This window comes from Mauremys reevesii, linkage group 4 (genome assembly GCF_016161935.1).
Source record: "Mauremys reevesii isolate NIE-2019 linkage group 4, ASM1616193v1, whole genome shotgun sequence".
NCBI lineage: Eukaryota > Metazoa > Chordata > Testudines > Geoemydidae > Mauremys > Mauremys reevesii.
In genome coordinates this window covers 71,925,836-71,945,938 of record NC_052626.1, presented here as the reverse complement: position 1 = coordinate 71,945,938, position 20,103 = coordinate 71,925,836, and the positions used below count along the sequence as shown (strand labels likewise).

At 49.4% G+C, this 20,103-nt stretch overlaps 1 protein-coding gene across 1 annotated transcript; it reads right to left on the bottom strand.

Annotated features, from left to right (window-relative positions):
• Positions 1-215: 215 nt before the first annotated feature.
• ARFGAP2 (ADP ribosylation factor GTPase activating protein 2) lies at positions 216-14,287 on the bottom strand. Its single transcript, XM_039534148.1, has 16 exons — positions 14,080-14,287; positions 13,425-13,543; positions 10,942-11,014; positions 10,183-10,314; positions 10,019-10,099; positions 9,076-9,178; positions 8,302-8,358; positions 6,747-6,799; positions 6,095-6,228; positions 5,366-5,497; positions 4,735-4,863; positions 4,517-4,648; positions 3,833-3,959; positions 3,584-3,677; positions 3,289-3,407; positions 216-2,704 (listed from the first exon to the last, which is right to left on the bottom strand). The coding sequence occupies exons 1-16, from the start codon at positions 14,269-14,271 to the stop codon at positions 2,684-2,686; spliced, it is 1,698 nt and encodes a 565-aa protein (XP_039390082.1). The 5' UTR covers positions 14,272-14,287; the 3' UTR covers positions 216-2,683.
• Between the last annotated feature and the right edge of the window lie 5,816 nt (positions 14,288-20,103).

The following is a 20,103-nucleotide window of genomic DNA, read 5'->3' as shown; positions in this document are numbered from 1 at the left end:
CTGCATAGCCCAGCAGGAAAGAATCAGATAAGTTAGTGATCTGAGAACCCAAATCAGAACACAGCCCTGGCCCAGTACAGAGCATCCCTCATGTAGCCCATGTTACAGAAGGGGGAGCTGCCCACATTTACTCAGACCTGCACCCTCTCACACCTCCCTGCACAAACCCACCCAGCACCCCAGGCCCTTTCTAGAAAGAGACGAGCCAGAGAACATACAGGTGTTTGATTTTATTTAGTTGAGGGAAAGAGTTCCACTTCACTCCCCCTCATACAGCTGAGCCCCGAGCCCAGCCACAAACAGCTCATTAATACCATTATCTCCTAAATAATATGAACAGTCCAGAGAAGAGAAATCTCTTCCCATCTCAGAGCAGAAGGAGCACCAGGCCATAGCACCAGCCTTTGCCATCCTCTCCCTCAGACAGGGAGTAGCTGGAGAGGCTGCCACTGCTTTGCTCTAAGACAATTTTAATAGTTAAAATCTAAGCATCAGTGCATATTTCAGAGCCCAGTGAGCAGGATCTGGAGGAGGTGCACAGGGGATCGGAGAGAACTGCAGGAAGGCAAGGCAGGCAGATGCTCAGATCCTGCAGCTGTACAAGTTAAATTTGAGTGTCTGCACTGTACAATGAACAATCACAGAAAGGAGGGTGGGTAAGACCTGTTGGGCCTTTTAAGTCAGATGGCTAGAGCTTTCCCCCTGGCTTTCCCTGCTCCAGTGAATCTCCCCATCACTGTAGGACCTAGGCACCAAACACACATTAGAATGCGAGAGGGAAACAGTCACTGCCCCTACTAGGGAATTAGGTCCAACCTGCAACCACTGTGCTGCTACACCTTGCAGGTTGACAGACTCATAGGGGAGTCTGCACAGGTGAGGACCATCCATAGCTATTCCTCTGCCAACAGGTACTCAGGAAAAACAAACAACTGCATTGGACCATAATTTAATTTTCATGTTAAAATTAAGGGAGAATTCAGCAAAATGAAGAGACCCTGCCTTTCAGTAGTACAGCGTGAAGGAACTCAACCTGGGGAAGCTCCAGGTAGGTGTGCTGCACACAGAGGTTCAGCATACTCTGCACTATGCTCCTGGCTGGTGCCACGCCCCTGCTACTTGGGCATCAAAGCAACATTGTTGGGAGGGAAAGGAAAGGGGAATGCCCTTTGCCTCTTCTACCCACAGAGGGAGTTACTCAGCTAAAGTGACTTCAAAAAGGAAAAGGCCCAGAACTGCTGTGCTGGGAGGAACAGGGTCCAGCTTGTGCTGTTCCATCTCTGTGTGCACAGAACAAGTGGAACCAGAGAGGGGGCTGGGGCATGAAATTCAAGCATAAGAAGTCAGTGCAAACCAGTCTGGGAGGCCCGGCACACCTGGGGGACTTGGCCTTGGGTAGAGCTATGCTGGCTGAATTGCTCTGAGTGGAAGTTGGGCCAGTAGAACAAACGGCTGCCGCCTCCATTTCCACACAGAATTTTAGTTTTCATTTGTAAGAGTGTTGAGCCCTTTTTTCATTGCAAAATGCCTTCAGCCCAGCCCTCAAGGGCCCCCTCTAGGGGAGACCTGTGGGTATTAACATTGTTGACACTTCCTGGTCGGGAGCAGAGAGCCATCAAAAGGCAAGGTGCTTTGAAACTAGACATTATACAATTCCTCTCTGTGCCCCAGGCCATCTCACACCCCCTCCCCCCTCCAAGAGGCTCTGATCTGTTCCTTAAGCAGAGCAAGCACAGCCTAGGGTTGCCAACCCTCCAATATTGTCCTGGAGTCTCCAGAAATTAAAGATCAGTCTTTAATTAAAGATAATGTCATGTGATGAAAACTCCAGGAACATGTCCAACCAAAACTGGCATCCCTACCATAGCCCCAGCTTAGCTGGAAGAAGCTGAACAAGAGGTGTGCCTGGGAAACAAGACATCCTGGGTTTTTACACCTAGCCTGCAGCTACCTCTGCAATGTTCAGCTCTCTGGAGTCCAGGCCTAAGCCTGGCCTCCTGATGTAACAAGATTAAGTTCTTGTTTTGCTGGGGTTATTCTGCCTATGCTGATTTACAGAAACATCAGTAAGTGTGACTTAATTTACAGAAGGGAGATGCTCCCACTTACTAGGCTACCAAAACAGATTCCTGCAGATCCTAGGAAAACCCAATGTTATTTTCACAACAACATTTACTGCTATTTCCCACTGCTCCTGCCATGTGGTGACTGAATAGAGCTTCCCTCCGGAGCCATGCTAGCCTGTGTATGGAGAAGGGGTGACAGCACTGAGCAAGACACATGGGGGTCATTTCCTTGTGGACCTGATGACAGGGGGCAAGTGGGAACTCCCTAAACAGCGTCACTTGCTGAGACAACAAGCTATGGGCCAGTGCGGGCTAGAGCTACCTGCACCTCCTGTCTCACAGTTCAGAGCAATGTGGGGTTTCTGAGACAAGGCCTCCCACCCTAGCGGCAGAAGGTTTGGTTTGAGGGCATACTGGTTTCTAATACAGATGAGACTCCAGAGCTATTTGGAAAAGATGTTGGGCATGGGCATCTCCTCATCTCCTTCTGTTTCTGTTGACCTCACCCACCCCGCCCCAGACAAACTAAAACAGAATCCGGCAGCATAACTTCAAGCAGCTCAAGGTGAGACTAGTGCCTCTTGCTGGCATTCGTCTGAGCTGCAGTCCCTGGGTCATCAATATGAGCCATAGCGATCCTGAGGAAGGAAACACACCCTGAGTCACTGTCCCAACCACTCACATTATGAGACGACAGATGGAGATAGGGACACCCTGAGATGTTTAACATTCCTAAAGACTTGAGAGACAGACCAGCACGGAGCAAATCACAAACATTTGGGATGCCAGCCCAAAGGACAGGTCAGAGGAAAGCAGCCCCACCCTGGAGGACTCTGCCCAGGGATGCACTATGTGGGGAAGGAGACCTTAGGGGCTATAAAGGATCTTCTTTACCAGCACAAGAAGGTGCTCTGAAATCAGTCCCAGAACAGATTACTGCAGTGGCATGGAATGGTTTCAGCTACTGGAGGGCAGCTGTCATTAACTGTAGCTTGAAAATGCCTGCACAGGAACTGATACCTGCAAACCCACTGTGCATATGCACAGCCCAAGCAGGGGACAAGGGAAGGCAGCTTCCTACAGATGAGGCAAGACCTAGGAGGCTGAAATCCATAGGGTGCAAATTCAACTCATTTACCCTGCTGTTCATCTGAACATGCCCAGTAGGTAGGACACTCAGATCCCAACCCCTGGCCACAGTGAGGAACACCCCCTGCCTCACCTGGAGAGTGTTCATCACACCATTGGCTAGAACGGCCATCTTGCCAGCAACAGATTTTACTCCTTGCTTGAACTGGGTGATGTCAGCTGCAGGCAGCACGTTCCCAATTGACACACCACCTGCCAAGAGCCAGGAAAAGGGGTGGGTTGGGGCCTGAGGGCAAGCATAGCCCCCTCCCAGCAGGCCCTGCTTATTCAGCTCCATAGCAGCCCCTCAGCCATGACCCTTCTAGGCTTAGATCCAGGAGTCTGCCATTGTCTGCCCGCTCCCCTCCCTTCGCTAGGTACTAACAAACCTGCTGAGTGCGTGTCCTCAGCCTCCCCAAAGAGGTCTGCGGAGCTGATGGCACTGCTGCCAGAGAGCTGCTGCAATCGAGACCTGGCTTCATACTGCATCAAGGAGAAAGCAGAAGACTCAGACTCAGCTACAACAAAAAGGGATAAAACCAGGGCTTGAGACAGGATGGGAGAGGGTCAGGCCAGGGGACAAGTACCAGCCCAAGTACAGCAGGAAAGGCAGGTGCAGGGGTAAGTGTGGCACTTACCTCAGCATCTGCTTCCCGCCCAAAGAACATATCTGAGGAGATGGCTTTGGCCCCGGCGAACTTCTGCCGAGCTTCATTTGATTCCACTGCAGATGTCCTGCTCTCTGCCTCCCTTCTATTGGTGGGTCTGAGGGAGATGAGACAGGAGACACTAAACCTTTGTGCTCACAGCAAGGAAGGCAGCTTATCAGCTCCACTCTGCTGACACCCACATTGCTCAAAGCAAACCTACAAAGCCACAGGCAAGAGCTACTGCTGATCCGCCATCCCGCCACACCTTTAAGTCTTTTGGTCCTTGAGATCAGTACACGAGTTCCCATTGTGTCGCCAGGCCATGGGCTTCCCTGTTAGGAGAGTCAAAGGCCAGAGTCCCTTTCACTAAGGAGCCAGTGTAGATACTGGGTACTTCTTGTCTCAGTGACCTAGCCCAAGGGACTCCTCTGTGTGACACACCAAGGGCTCTATTTTGTTTTTGGTTGCTGTACCAATGGAGATGAGGTTTCCATAGATCCTGCTCATAGCGCGAGGCATGGGAGAGGCTTGTGGGGCTGGGGTTTAATCATCTGTGTTTGGACACTGACACTGTCGCTCCCCTCGGACACCAGCCTAGTTCCACCTCACTGCAAGGCCTGCCCCTTGAATCCAGAGTCTGAGCTCCAGCAGCAGCAAGGTGGTGCCCTTTACCTCTCTCCAATGGGCCGGATGCTGGAGATGGTCACTGCGGCCTCCTCCTCCCCTTTGTCAACACCCCAGGAGGAATCTGTTTCCCATCGCGAGCCGAAGGCATCTCCCAGTGAGAAGGGATTATCTTTGTACCTAGGGACCAAGCACATGGGACTCAGCTAGGTCAGCCATAGGAAACCCAGGACTAAGCCAAAGACCACAATGAGGCTCAGCCTTACTTGGGGGGTCCCGATGTGAAGCCTCCGGCATCTTCAAACAAGTCCAGCTGGGAGCGAGAAGATTTCGCAGCCACCGGTGTCTCCTGCTCAATCACTTGCATCTCGGACAGCACGGAGTGAGAGACAGAACTAACAACAAGGCAGGGAGTCAAGGCTCAAGCTTCAGGAACTCCCAATCAGGGGGTGACAGCATCTTGCTTCAACTAGAACTGGCCAACCCTGAGAAGATGAGGGTGCTAAGACTCCCGAGCCAGTAGAGCCTGGCTCCAGCACCATCCCATGATGCAACTAGACAAATTCAACTCCACCTAGGAATCTGCTGGACTGAGATACCAAGTGTTATTTCACCTCCCCATAACCCAGTGATGATGCAGGATGGCAAATGCCGCCAATGAGGCCCAGAGGTCAGAGACCTATAGGCTTTGAGTAGAGTGCAGGGCCCGCCTCACCCTCTCCAGGGATGGAAGTGATTCCAGACATAGCTCATCACACAGGCATTCTGAATCAAAATTCAAACACTTATCTGTTAAGATGGCAGCAGGCTCCCGCACAAATCTAAGCCAGAGCAAAGTATCCCCAGATAGTCTTTCCTGCAGCAAAGTACCACCCCAAGCATCCCCAAAATAAATACCTTCTGGACACCAATCCCATGCCCAGTCTCTCAGCTTGTTCACGTTTCTTCCCTTCCAGGTTCTGAAGTTTCTTTTCCTCCTTCTTCCGATCAATCTGCAACTCCTGATAGGCCAGTCGCATTGAAGTGACTCTAAAGGAAACAACAGTAGTGGATACAAGGTCACCTCTCCCCCAAGGTGGATACTGTGGGGGGGGGGGGGGGGAGGAAAACGGTAGGTTTATGCAACAAAACAATCACATTGTAAAATCCTAGCATAGAAAGGGCATGCTGTAGTTTTTTCAGTGTAGCTTGATCTACATTAGGATTTCCTATTGTGCTCACTTTCTTATAAGAGAGACATGTTTTTAGTTAGTGTACAAAGTCTTTGAGCACAAACAGCAGGTCCTGATCCCAGCCCAGTCTTTGGATCAGGCCCAAAAATGGCATTAGTGGAACAGAGCCAGAATCAATGGAGCAACGGGGAACTGCCACATCTACCCACCCAAACCCCTTTCAGAGGCACTGAATCAAACACAGTCACAGCAATGCTGCTTCTGCCTTGCTGGAGGGACAACTCCTACTTCAGATGACCTCCTGCTCCTGCCCAGAGAGCTACCTTGCTGCTTGTTCAGCATCTACAGGCTAAGAGTTCTCAGGGTAGAGAGCATTAGCCTCATGCCAATTTCAATGCCCTAGCAAGCAAGTATTCAGCCCACAACTGTGGCTTCCCCAGTGCTTGACACTCACATGGACTCCTCAGCTTGTTTCGACTCCACCGACTGCTGCTCCCTCAGCTTCTCAGCCACCTGGGCTTGTCGCTCTATCTCACTGAAGCTCTGGCTGCTCACTTTCTGGGCTCCAAGCCCCTTTTTTGCACCCAGCTGGATAAAACAGACCCAGAGTGAGAATTTCTCCCTAAGACGTCCAGGGCCCTTCAGAAATACCCAGCACATCAGGCCTTCAGCTTTTCTGGTTCAGTGCCCCACACCACATAGCAGCAAGCGACTGATGTTTCAGAGGAGAGGGAGAGCACTCATAAAGGGTGAACTGAACTACCTGTGCAGTGCAGTATAGGATTAGCCAGTGCATTCTGGGCTCAGCCACGGTACTCACAATACCACAAGGCTTGATAGTTTCACTGCCTTCATCTTAGCAAGGCATTGAGTGTGCGGGGGGAGGAAGAACCGGTAGAGCAGAGCCTCATCAATTGGCTAATCAGGCAGAAGGAAAAGGTTTCATCAGCAGGCATCAGACACCTCAGAAGGAGGGCCAGGTTCAGAGAGCGCCTCAATAAGGGTAGCAAAGCAAGGTGCCAGGGAACAAGCTGGGACCAGCAGAAGGAAAGCAGAGATGCATAAGGTGCAAGGGAGAGCCCCCTGTAACAGGGGCTCAGACATACCCCTTTCTTGGCCGTGCCTGGCTTCTTCTTTCCGATGAGGGAAGATTTTAGTTCTGGAACAGGAAGGAAGGAGCGAGTGAGCAGGAGTGAAAGCACTCAACAAGCTGGAGTTAGTACATAACAGCCCGGGCAGCAGCCGACACATAAAAATCCACAGCCCAGCTGCAACGAAGTCCAGGGCACATCATGCAGTTTCACAGCACAGCCCAGGTGACTCCACCCAGCCAAGAATGAAGCAGTGAGACCACCATGAAGAATGAGAAGCTCCAGGCACACAGGCGGGGCCTGGATGGGAGGCATGTCACTCTGAGGGAAGTTCTGGCTGCACCAGTAAGTGACATGTCATGCAGCTGGTGTCCTGTATTTGGTGGTGAAGGTGGGGTCAATGGACAAAGACTCGATCTGTCTGTTGGGAGAGCTCCAGCAGTGTCTCAGAAAGGAAAGGCAGCACCAGGGAGAGGTGGGGAGAAGAGGGGTCGGTGCCCACCACAGATGCCTCTAGGGAGAGTCATCCAGAAAGCCAGAAGAGTCCAAGCAACAGGAAGCATAGCTGTGCCCCTGGCTGCAGGGAGACATCTGGAGGGGGCACTGACCCACTGTGCCCGGGGAGGCTAGTTGGGTCCTAAAGCCCAATGGGGCAGAGAGGCAGCCAGCAGCTTCCCTCACACACTTCCTTCCACCTGGAATCTGCCACTTCAGAGGCAGAAGTTTGGATGTACTCTGCTGCCCAGCAATCCAACATTAGGGCTGAAGGTGGAATCAAAGAAGAGGGCAGGCAGAGGTGCCACAAGCAGCCAGTGCAGGCTATTTGTTAGCCAGTTACCTCTGGCAGGAGCAGACCCGTGTGCAGACAGACACATGGACGCGTCTGAGGGAGAGAAACAAACACGGGGAATGAAAGGTTTACTCTTGGACTAATGTTTACATCAGGCCTGGGCACAGTGCGGCCAGGAGCGCACACACTTCCTAATAGGGAAATGCAGGCTACGGCCACACACTACAGAGCCAGATGGAGGATAGTATCATGGGACCTGCCGCCCGTCAGCCACATCTCCATCCTGAAGAGGAGGCTGAAGTGAGCTGATAGCATATAACTGGCATACAGTCATTGGGTTCCTAGAAAGTTACGAGAGTGTCTCTTGGGCAGTCAAGCTCTGGTCATCTGTGCTAAACCCTACAATGGGAGCAAACTGTTGGGAATGAGATGCATCTTTAAATATGGAAGGAGAGGGTGAACGGGGCAGGAAGTCTCCAGTTCATAAAGTTGAATCAATGGCTGCAGAGTCTGGCCCTCTGGGTAACTTAACAAGAGCCAAGAGCACAATGTGATTGGAAAGCCAACAACAGATCCCTGAGGGCAAACTCCACAGGAGGATAAATTCCTATTATAGAACTAAGAATGGGCTCAAGCCAGTTCCAGCTCTACTGATCTCACTAGAGAAAACCTGCACAGACAGCTACTGTGCCAGGCCCAGAGCCAGCTAGAGCCAAACAAGAATGACTCACTCCCAGGGACAGGGTAACAGGGAGAGGACAAACCAGAAGACTCACTTACCCAGGGGAGCTTTAGGAGAAGTACTCAACAGGTCAATAGATGGGCCTTGGTTGGACTCTATGGAGACAAGATGAGCAGTCAGACTATAGTGAGGAAAGAAGATTACAGATTTACACCTTCTCCCGCCTGACAGGGGGCTCACAGTACCTCTACCCTAACAGATGCATTCCAGATGTTTCTCAGAAAGCTGCAACATCTGCAGAGCACAGATGATTCTTCACAGCAGCTGACATAGGGTCTTCATTCAGCAAGTTACTCCTTCTAAAATTTCTTCATTAAGTGAGTCAAGAAACCATGGCACGCCAGCTTACAAGGAAATATATGAAGCTCTTTCAAAGAGCAGCACTTCGTCCACACCCCTTCCCTCCCTGCAACATCTACCTGGAAACAGAATCTCTGTAACTCTGTGTTCACCTGCCCCTGCTCCATGCACCCCATATGCAGACCCCATCTATTGCGAGGGACAGTGAAGAAGGCTGCAGTAGATTCTGAGATCTGCACATGGGCACCAAGAAAACAGGTCAGGCAAACCCCAAGTCATAAAGATCCTGTTTCCATGCACATGCTGCAAGGAGAGCGAAGAACTGCACAATCTCTCTGATCTGGGAGCAGAATGGGTTTCCCAGACTATCCATTTCGCCGGAACTCCAAAACGATGTTGCATGGAACCTCCACTCATTGTCCATGCAGGGAGCAAGGGAGAATCTAAGCCTTTCCAACCCCAGCCCAGTGAGATTCTTTCCTGGAAGAGAAGCTGTTTAGCAGTGAACTCACGTGGCATCTCGCTGGTTTCCAATCGCTTTGCTGCTCTCTCAGACTCCAGTGAGGACAATGCTGGATTCTGACCAGCCTCTGCCACATCCCAGGTACTGGAAAGCTTAAAGGTTGAAACATGCTACAATGAGTCTCAAAAGGGATAAATGACCCAGTACAGTTACCAATCCCACCCCAGGTGAATAGTGACTCCACCCAGTTATAGATCGAAAGAGGATAACATGTATCCATGCACATATAGTTTCTCCAGAGACACTGATGACCTTAGGGCCCAGTCAGCATTCCCTCAGGAGTTCCAAGAAATCACCAGAGAGGGAGAATGGAGCTGAGCTGGATGCAGTGGGGTAGGGGAGACAAGAGGTCTCATTCAAGAGATAGGTAAACCAGGGATGCCATCACAATTTACACTGAGATGAAGGACTGCCCATATTTGAGGGGATAATCTCCACCTGGCTCCCTGAGGGAGGGTAGAAGACTCATCTATCCTGATTATCCTACATTCCTTCAGATCTGTTCCCATTTTACTCCACCCACTATGAGCAGTGACCCAAATCTAACAGACCTGGGCCTCCAAACAGCAGGGATGATTTGTACACAAGCTCCTGTTGGCTACCTGTCCTTGGCATAAGAGTCTAAAAAAGAGTCTATGTAGTAAAGGGGTAGCCAAAACAATGCCTATAGGCCAAAAGGAGCTGATAGAGTTCTCCAGTGGTGCACCTACAATGCAGAGTGGCAGCAGGCAGAGGTTCCAGTCTGCAATACTCCACTCCTGAACCATGCTGTAGGTTGGGAACTGTAGTCTTCACAGGCTGCAGCTCCATATTATTACCAAGGCCAGTTGCAATCAGCCTTTTTCATACAAAGTAGGTGTGAAAGCAAGCTCCTGACAAGTTGACAAAGCAGCTTTCAACAGGGACAGCGACATCTAGCTGATCTGTCTCACCTGTGTGTGCTCCATGAAGAAGTCAGCATCGTTCTTCTCAGGAGAATGGCCTGGGGTTCCACTCAGTCCATCTACCAGGAGCTGAAAGGAAGAAGACATCAATATGACTCAGCAATCACCATCATGCTTCTTTCCCACTGTGGTACAGGCTGGTCAGCACTTACACTGGTGCCATACTTGGCCATGGCAGCACTCGCCAGCTGCCGAATCTTCTCCCTGTACATCTGGGCAGCTCTGCTATTATACTTGGCATTGGTATCTGTGGTGGTGCAGCCATGTTGGCGGAAGAAGGCAGTCTGAGGAAAAGCGGATAATCAGTCTACAGTCAGCCAAGTCAAACTCTCACAAGCATCAGACATTAGTAACCAACTTGAGAGCAGCAGTAACAGGAGCAGGGAACTTCCCAGAGAATGAGGGGTGTAGGGGGAGTAAAGTGCTTTTCCCCAGAAATATACCAGCTACTGTTCAACTCTGCCCTCACCTGGTTCCTGCTATTCCAGGATCCAGAGATTCAAGAACCCACTACCAGCCCTTCCCAGCAAGGAGTGCTTCTGAATCCCAGCATGGGGCAGGGCTTCTAGGCTCTTCCTGAGCAGAACTCCTTTATCTTTAAAAAAAAAAAAACAAAACAAAAAACAAAACAAAAAAAAACACCCTTCAGATCTCATGTAAGGGAGATCTAGGAAAATGACATTCCTATATATCAGGAGTCTCTAATCTCCACCAGGGTCACTGTTCTGACCCCTTAAGTGGAGATGGAAAATGAAAGTGCCTCTTCTCCTGCAGGTATCCAGAGAGAGTGAGAGGAGAATGGTACCCAAGCACCAAGAAAGCCATGCCAGGAGGAGCTGGGCACCCAGGGAGCAGAGAATGCTCACAACCAAAAGGGAAAATCAAACAAAATGCCTACAGAGGTTCCTCACCGCATTGGCATTGCTGCCCACTTGCATACACCTCAGCTGGAACCAGCTCCAGTTTGAATCCAGCTCTGTAGACCTGTACAAGGACAAATCAGCTTTATCAAGAAGGTGTAGGTGTCCTGGATTCAGAAGCATGTTATCAGCCAGCAGAGCCAGAGTCTGACATCTCACTGCAATTTAGTCACACCATTCTGGAGCATGTGGGATATCTGTAGCCTTTCTATTTCACTTCCCACCCAGTAACTGGAGTTAAGAGGAGTCTGTAATGGTCATTGATCTCACTGGCTTGCTCCCCACACTGGATATATAATGCCCATGTAAAAATGTCTCCCACTGGCATTGCACTCAGAGGGAGATCCCAGCCAGCATCTCCTGTTCTCCAGGAATTGATCCTACCACACCACAGAAGACGCATATTTTCAGCCCACCCTATTATGTTTTAAAGCATAGGGGTGGGTTTACAAGCCATATCAAAGGCACTACTCAAAATAAAAGGGCATTGCATACTTGCAGAAACATTAGTAGTAGAATGAAGAGCGAGATCCACACTCCCATCCTATGCTAGAACAGTATGCAAAGAGACACCAGCTACAGCCCAGACCCTGATTGGAAGAAAGTCAGATATCATATAGGTGTGGATCTCACAACAGGGCACATACTCAACCATCATAACAAATGACTGTTAAGTCCTCCTGAAGGGCAGAGTATACAAGTTTTGGAGAGTGCATTGAGAATGCATTGAGCATCTGGACATTAGCCTGGGACCCAGTGAAACAGGTACAAGTTTAGGACACTTGTGTTGGTAGAACGTAGGTGCAACAAAAACAGATCTAGGAAGGTTATAAACATGGACAGAAAACAACAAAACAAGACTCTGCTCTGAAAGTGAACGAGACAGTAGACGGCAAGTTTAACGGGAGGGTCACTCACTATAGCAAGCCAAAAAGGTTGCAGAGGTTTCATATCAGTGAGCAGGGAGAGAACAGCTTTCTTCCATGGCTCTGGTCACATGTGCACCTGTGCCTGAAATATTACCTTCTGTTCTGGCATCCAAGTGCCAAAAAAGTAAACCGGATGCAGATCAGAAAAGAGCAATATAGTGATCCAAGGGCTAAGGGTCTCAGTTATGATAAAGATGAAGAGCTAAATCTGTCTACTCTAGTTAAGAAATGACTTAAGGAGAGACCAGTCTGTAAACATCCAAAGGGTGTAAACAGCAACAAGAGTACCAGGAAGAAGTGGGAAAACTTGGACTAATAAATAGTAATTTCTATTACAATCATGCCTAGAGACCCCAATTATAGACCAGGACCCCATTGCACTAGGCACTGTACAGACCCAACAAAAAGACGGTCCCTGTCTTAAGGAGCTTAAATACCATGAGAAACACCAAGATAGCATGACCTGTGAAGCTTAGGAACAATCTGTGCAATGGAAAAGTTGGGAGTCCTATCATTTGAGACATGAACAAAACACCAGATAATGTTCGGTGATGACCTACCTTGCTGGGGTTGGTCTGGATAGGCCCAATACATCACCATCTCTTACTCTTCTTCCTTGAGCTAATGCCATCAAGTGGGGTCTGCGCTATGAGCACTCTCCCTCCAAAGTGCCCTGGGAGCTGTGTCCAGTGTATCAGCCTCTACCACACCACATGCTAATACATCTTCTTCCTTTAGGACATCCCTCCACTCTTTGGGCTGGCCTTATTTTGCTGGATTCTTTTATCCACATAGTTGTCAAGACTGGACTTTACAGGACCAAACCATCTGAGCCTGCACTCCCTCATTCTTTTGTTTATGGGTCTCACTTGGAGTAAGTCTCTCACACACACATTCCTGACATGGCCTTTCATCCTTACACCACTCATCCGCCTCAACATTTGCTTTTCTGTAGAACAGATCATTTGCTCATTCTTCTTTGCTGCTCCACAATGAGCATTATACATTAGAACTGGACAGCCTCCTTTTTTTTAGACTTTCTCTTTTAATCTTACTGGTATCTCCCTGTCATAAACTACACCACTTATGTCTATCCATTTCAGTCAGACATTTATCATCTTAGCTCTAATTTCATCCTTCATTTCCCCTCTTACTAATATCGCTAAAAAAGGGTGAAGTTCTTCACTAGTATTCCAGCTCTTACACAGAATACTCCAGATGCTCTTCCCTTGAGGGTAATGCATATAACACATTGGTGCTCTAAGGACTATTTCACTGGGTTTCTTCATATGTTAAAAGAGCTAGGAGCCAAATTCAAAGTGTTATACATTCAGCAAACTATACAGAAAATTGTGCACTTCTGAGAATAAAGTGCCTCCTGCTTGACAGAAGTCCCCCTGCTAATCAGACCTCAGCTAATTCCAATAATGACAAGATAAGCAAATGCTGTAAGTGAATGCATCCTTGATCTGCAGATCAAAACATCTCTCCCTTCCCCACAATGCATCCCCACCCCCATTCAACTCTTGTGCTAAACATACAAACCTGATAAAGCTTAGGTGCACACCCAGTGACCTGTGGACTCCAGAGCAGTCAATGCACAGAAATACGCCATAGGAAATACTGGCCCAGCTTGGATTCTTAGCACCACAGTCAAAGCAGGCCTAAAGGGAAATCAGAGTGCAGAGTAAGGAAGTCACAGAGGGTCTGAGAGGTGGCCCTAGCATCAGTTTGAGGAGCCACAGGGAGGTCTGAGCTGGGTGGGGTTGTTCCCCGTTTCCGCACGAAAGCAGCAGCAGCAGAAGAGTTGGCAGATTAAATGCTAACATAATAAGTGTCCTCTGCAGCTGGGCAGCCGCCCCCACCCGCTTCCCGCCCCCGCTCACACCGCCCCGGCTGTGACGTCCCCGGGCCGCTGGGGCACTTCCAGCAGATCAACGCCCCGCCCGCCCCCAGCACCACGGCCGGCTCCCTGGCCACCGGCCACCCGGGAAGCTGCCCCTGCCCGGGCAGCCCAGGGGGAGAACGGGCTTGTCTCGCTGCCACCCGAGGCCGGGCTGGGGCACAACCCGGGGGGCCGCCCCCAAGCCGGCAGGGGCCGGGCCGGGCCGGGCCCCGCAGCTTCGCCGGAAGCAGGAGAGGCAGGAAGCGGCTTCGGGGGCCCAGTCCCGACCGGGAGGGCCCGGCCTCGCTCCGGTACCTTATTGGCCGGCGCCGCCCGCAGCCGCTTGAACAGAGTCTGAATCTCCGCCTTGCTCGGCTCCGCTGCCGCCATGGTCTCTCCTTCCCAGAAAAGACCGGGGCGACGGGTCCCCGCCGGGTCCAATCCGCGCAGGGGCGGAACTGACGACGGGTCCCTACCGGGGCCAACCACAGCCTCCGCCGCCGCCATGACACCCGGGGCAGAGTAGTCAGGGCGGCGTACGGATTTCGAGCCCCCCGGGGCTCTGCCGGACGATGCCCAAGGCCTGTTCCGCCATAAACTGTCCGAACCGGGACACCCGAGAGAACCGCGCCCGGGGACTCTCCTTCCACAGGTGCGAGCGGGCCCGGGCCCGGATGCCGCTGGGAGGGGGCTGGTCTCTCTGGGGGCGGGGCCTCACGGGGCTCGCATCCCTGAGGGCGGGGCTAGTATCGGGGACGGGGTCTGGGGGGAGGGTTAGGGCTAGTTGCCAGCATGGTTGTAGCCATGGTAGCGTTACCGTGTTTGAACATTCAAAAACGAGGACACTCCATGAGGGGATATTTGCACCAGTATCTCCTAACTCGTGTTGTATTAATGTGTTGTTGTACTGTTACAGATGCTGTCCGCTACATGTCGTCTATATTGAGTATATATAAGAAAAAGTGATGTGGCCTCAAAAATGAAGTTTAATTATTTAAAGTTAGCTGTACTTCTTTATATGTAGTGAGTCCTTTCCTTTCACCAAGTGTTCAGTTTTCTTTCTCCTCTTGTGTCCACACATACTTTTCTGTAAATCACATTTTTCTCAGCAGTGGTTGATTGCTTTTTAAGAAGGCATGAAAGTCTTTACAAGAAGTTTGTCTGAAGTTGAAGTAGAATTCCTTTCAGAGACTCAGCATTCAGGTTGTTCCTTTGTCCACTGGTTTTGCATCAGTGAAAAAATTCGCTCTACATTTGCATTGTGAGAAGGAATAGTAAAGAACTGTGCAATCTTTAACAGTTCTAAATGACACTCAATGTTTTTGGATTTCTCAAAATATTTGGTCCACTTCTGGTGTGCTAGCAAGTAATTACTGAACTCTTCATCACTGTTGCAATTTTCCGTAAACTTCTTCAGGTTGCTGACCTGATCAAAACACTTCATGTCATCAATTTGCACCCCCTTATCTATCAGGTACTTGATACAAGGTTCCACATCACTCCAATTCGGTGTCTCACTCAGGGTAATCCACTTGAAACAAGAGAAGTCTTCCAGGGGTCTAAGCCACTTCTCCAAATACTCTAAGCATCTGCTGTACATATTATCTACTTCAGCACAGAATTTGTCACACTCTTCATCAATTCCTTCCATGTGATTTTGTGCCAGGAGTCCCTTAACTTTCAGGGACATTAAGTTGCGAGTCTTGCATTCAAGAAGGATAGTATGAACCGAGTTCAAACTTTTCAACACTTCCATGACAGAATTGCTTTCCCTTTCGATTTCCTGGATTAAGTTTGGAATACACACATGAGTGAATGCATGTGCCAGAGGTAAATCTCACTTAATTCATACTCAAAAAATGTCTTAAGCACTGTGGATGGCTTGTCCTGTGACAGAAAGAATGACTTCAAGGCCGGAAACATCTGTATCAGCCTTGTAATGCCTGGAAATAATGACAGCTATCGTGTCTTGCTATGAGAAAGCAGCTTTCTGTATTCAACATCAACAAACTCACAGTACTCCTTCAGCCACTCAGTTTGGACAGTGTAGATATGAAAGTACTGGTCAATTTAAAAAATAATGTTCTCAGTGTCAACCTTCTTTCTGCTGCATGGTGAACACAGTTGTTTCAAAATGTGTGCTGGGCAACCCACACCAACTAATGTTCTCTTCTGCAACAACTTCTTTAAGATTGCAGACACATTCTTTCCATCTTCATCACGCCGGAGTCCTCCAAACATTGTATTGCAGTTGTCACCTGTAAAAGCGTTTCTTTTACGTAATGAGCAATCGTGTTGTCAGTCTCATTAGGTGTGTTCTGGACCTCAATCAATTTTGACTGCAAACCACCATTCTTCCAGTCAAAATACTGAATAATTACTGGAAATATTTTCACTGAACCATGATTGCTTCCATCTGTAGCAACTCCACAGTAAGCTATGTCATTTTCTTCAAACTTTTTCAGAACAACATCAACAGAATGCAGTGCAAGCACAGAGATAACAATTGCTTCTGTTTTGGTTCTAGCACTTGCTACCTCAGAATCAGGGAATGTCTTCTTCAATGAGACAGATGTGCAATCCATTGACTTAAAGCTATTATGATGCTTAACAGTGTGAAATGCAAAAGCACCCTCTGCTGCAGTAACAGCATCCTCTGATTTGCTGCCTGGTTATACAAAATAATCTGTCAGTTTTGTTGATGAATTCTCTCCTCAAACTGCCTTTTTGTGCTTATCTGAGTCCACATGAGTTTGTAAATCATTAGCACCTTTATTTTCCACAGAGACATAAGTACCAGGTCTACATACCAAGCACTCAGCTTCCCATTCTTCTCTACCACTTTGAAAACACGGGAATTTCATCTTTAGTTCTGCAGAGAATTTACACTTTCGTTTTGGCATTGTGTTTGGGGGTAGTAAAATAAAATATCAAATAAAGAGTTCTTGAGGAAACACTACTGTGCGTGGTACAAACTCAGAAAAGACACTGAAATTGTCGATGTTGCACTATCCCCACTATGGAAAAATGATCATACCTGTCTGGAACCATAGGGCTAGGCGCCAACTTTCCCTGGTGCCGGTGGGTGCTCGTGGCCCCCTGCCCCTTCTCCGCCCCCATTCCAACCCCTTTCCCAAAGTCCATGCCCCAACTCCGCCCCCTCCCTGCCCCATTGGACCCCTTCTCCAAATCCCCGCCCCAGCCCCGCCTCCTCCCCTGAGCGCACCGTGTTCCCCCTCCTCCCCCTCCCTACCAGCCGTGCAAAACAGCTGTTTCACAGCACAAGCGCTGGGAGCTAGGAGGGAAAAGCGGGTACTCTCTTGAGTGATCAACATTCACTTTCTTTCTCCAATGATCAACATACACTGTCTTTCTTGAATGATCAACTCTTCTTTGGGGAAAAATAATAATGGCAAAATCTCAGACATTTTTAGATATTTAAAAATTCCTCCCGGATGGCGATTTAAGAACCAAAAAGCCAGACATGTCTGGGAAAATACGGATGTATGATAACCCTAACCTATGGTTCTATGGCCAGCAGGACAGTGGGTGCCACAGGGCAGGCCTGGGCGTGGGGACCGGGATGGACGGCGGGTGCCACGGGGCAGGCCTGGGCATTGGGACCAGGATGATGTCTGTTGTGTGCCGTGTCTCACACATTCCCATGGTAACATAACAGGACTGAGAAGTTCACCTGTCTCTCTGCAGCTTCCCCAAAGCCCATGAGCTGAGGAAGAGGTGGATGTTGGCTGTGAAGCGCATCGAGCCTGGCTCCAGGAGGCTGTGGATCCCAGGTGCTGGAGCCTGCCTCTGCTCGCAGCACTTCACCCAGGATGAGTTTGAGCTTTATGGAGGGCAGAAGCGGCTGAAGGCTGGTGTGATCCCATCTGTGTTCTCCTTTAAGGTACTGTGGAGAGGAGAGGGCCTGATGGTGATCACAGAGCCAGTAACCTTAGAGAGGAGCTGTATGTGCATGTAGCCCTTCACGGACCAACATCCAGCAACAGCCCTTTCCCAGACAGCCTCTGGCATAGTGGGCCTTAGTGTGAATGAAATCATGGCTATTCCAGGGACTGGTCCCCCCAGTTAAAGTCTGCTGGTTGCCCCCAGTTAAGAGTTTCTGCTTTAGCTCATATGGTAGGGGTTTGTGCTTTGGGTGCTGATGGTCCTAGGTTCAATCCTGCTGATGATTGCAGTCTGTGGCTACAGCATCTCTCCTTCATATTTGTAAACTAAGTCAGAAATGGCAAAGCCTTAGTAGGTCCCCAACAAATCTGCCCTCTTGCCAGAGGACAGGAATGTTCCCTGCAGCCTATATAGTCCTCCAGGATGTTGTCCAGTTTTAGAGTAAGAGACGGTATCACTTATTCTGTCATGTAGTGTGACTGTTTCCTCTCTGATCAATGTCATGGTATGAAGAAAAGATGGATTGTATGATTAAAAGTTAGGACTTCTGGCAGGGCTTGCTTTAGGACATGCAGGGCCCGATTCGAAAGAGCTGCCGCCGAAATGCCGCCAAAAACAGCGGTAGCGATTGAGCTGCCACCGAAGATAGCGGCAGTTCGGCGGCAGCTCAATCAGTTGCTGCTGTTTCCGGCAGCACTTCAGCAGAGGGTCCTTCCTTACCTTGCGGGGCCCCTCTTCCAGACGCTGCGGGGCCCTCGTAGGCGCGGGGCCCGATTCACAGGAATCGGGCAAATCGGCCCAAAGCCGGTCCTGACTTCTGGCTTCTGTTGCAGACCCTGCTGCTGACTTCTGTGGTACCTTGAGCAAGGTCTGTGAAGCATGGTTTCCCTGTCTGTAACACAGGAAAAGTGATACTTCCCTATGTGCTGGGGATACAGAGGAAGCGAGTGGAGATCCTCAGTTGAATAAGGCTAGAGAAGGACAAAGTATGATGAAAAAGATGTCTCTGAATATGTAGCCCCATACCTCTCTGCAAATTCAGACTTGGCCTTCCATCCATTCCCTCCCCCAGGCTGTGCTCACCATTATCGCTTCCCCAGTACTGTCTCCCAGTGTAGGTCTGTGACTGGACTTATCTGCTCCAGATCAAACCTAACAGCTTCTGGCAGTACTCTCCTCGCAGCTTGAGACCCTGATGTTTATTACCCTTTTTTATGAAGCACCAACCAGTCTTCCATCCTCAGCACATTATCCTATGAGAACTATTTCACAGATCTCTGCATAAGTAAGTAAGAATGCCATTTTGTTGAGTTTCTTCTTGGACTGTTTTTATTCTGGCACAAAAGGGCTGACCTCACACTATTACAATGTGTCCTTTCTCCTCCTTGCTGTGGCCATTGATCAATGATTGTGGATGGAGGGGGATGCTCTCTGTTCCATTACTCCTACTGACTCCTCCATTCCACAGGTGGTCTATGTTTAGAGATCAGATTGTAATAATGAGGTTATTTAAGATAGATGGCATAGAAGGGGGCTACTGCCCTTGACTGTCTATCCCTGCAGCCCATACATAGTGGGCATTTTGCAACATAGTGAGGGAAGCACCAAAGACCAAGTCAATGAAGTATCCTCTTACCCAGAATGCGAACTACGGTCTCTGAACAAGATTAGCACTGTACATGTATGACCTCTCTCGGCAGTGATGGCTTCACCTACTGTTAACCTCCATACCCCAGCCCCTGGATCAAAAACCTAGGAGAAGTGTGTTATGAAGGCCAACACCTCCAGGTTCTGCCAGACCAACAGGGGATGTAAATTCCAGAGTTTAGAGCCCCCCTCTGCCCCACTGAGAATACCCAGCCAGCAGCCCCTGGGTGTTCAAATCTAAAAATGGTCAGCAAAAAAGCACCCCAGCTGGTCTCAGCTTCTGGGATCAGAGGGAGTGATCACTTTCAGGTGGTCATGAGCCAAACTGCAAAGGATGTTTCAGATCACATAATACCTGATAGTGAACAGGGACCAGAACAACTACAGGAAACTGGATGTACACGTTCAGTACTTTCCCTTCTGCTGGGCAGTCACCTTTGGAACTAGCAATACCTTCCCCAGAAGCTTCTGGTGCTGGCTACTATCAGACAGAGGATACTGGATTAGATGGAACTGGGGTCTGATCCAGTATGGCAATTTGTATGTTCCTAACTCAGCATAAAACAACACTGCACTGATCCCTCCTGAGCTCACTGAAGCAGAACTACCTACGGGCTGAAACAGCATCCGAGGTCAGTGAGTCAGTTCTGTACTTTGCCACTGCATATGTCGCATTCCCAAGGAGAGCTGGAAAGGAGGCACTACAGGCTTGAATCTCTTTGGCTAGCCTAGATTTATTGTGCAGTCACATGGGCTGTGCTGCAATAAAACAGGGCCTCTAGGTTC

Coding starts and splice junctions, on each gene's coding strand:
- ARFGAP2 (XM_039534148.1), bottom strand. CDS start 14,271: ATGGCGGCGGCGGAGGCTGTGGTTGGCCCCGGTAGGGACCCGTCGTCA. Junction 9,179..10,018: donor TCTTCATGGAGCACACACAG/GTGAGACAGATC, acceptor TCAACCTTTAAG/CTTTCCAGTACCTGGGATGT. Junction 3,408..3,583: donor TGAGGACACGCACTCAGCAG/GTTTGTTAGTAC, acceptor GGCTCTTGGCAG/GTGGTGTGTCAATTGGGAAC.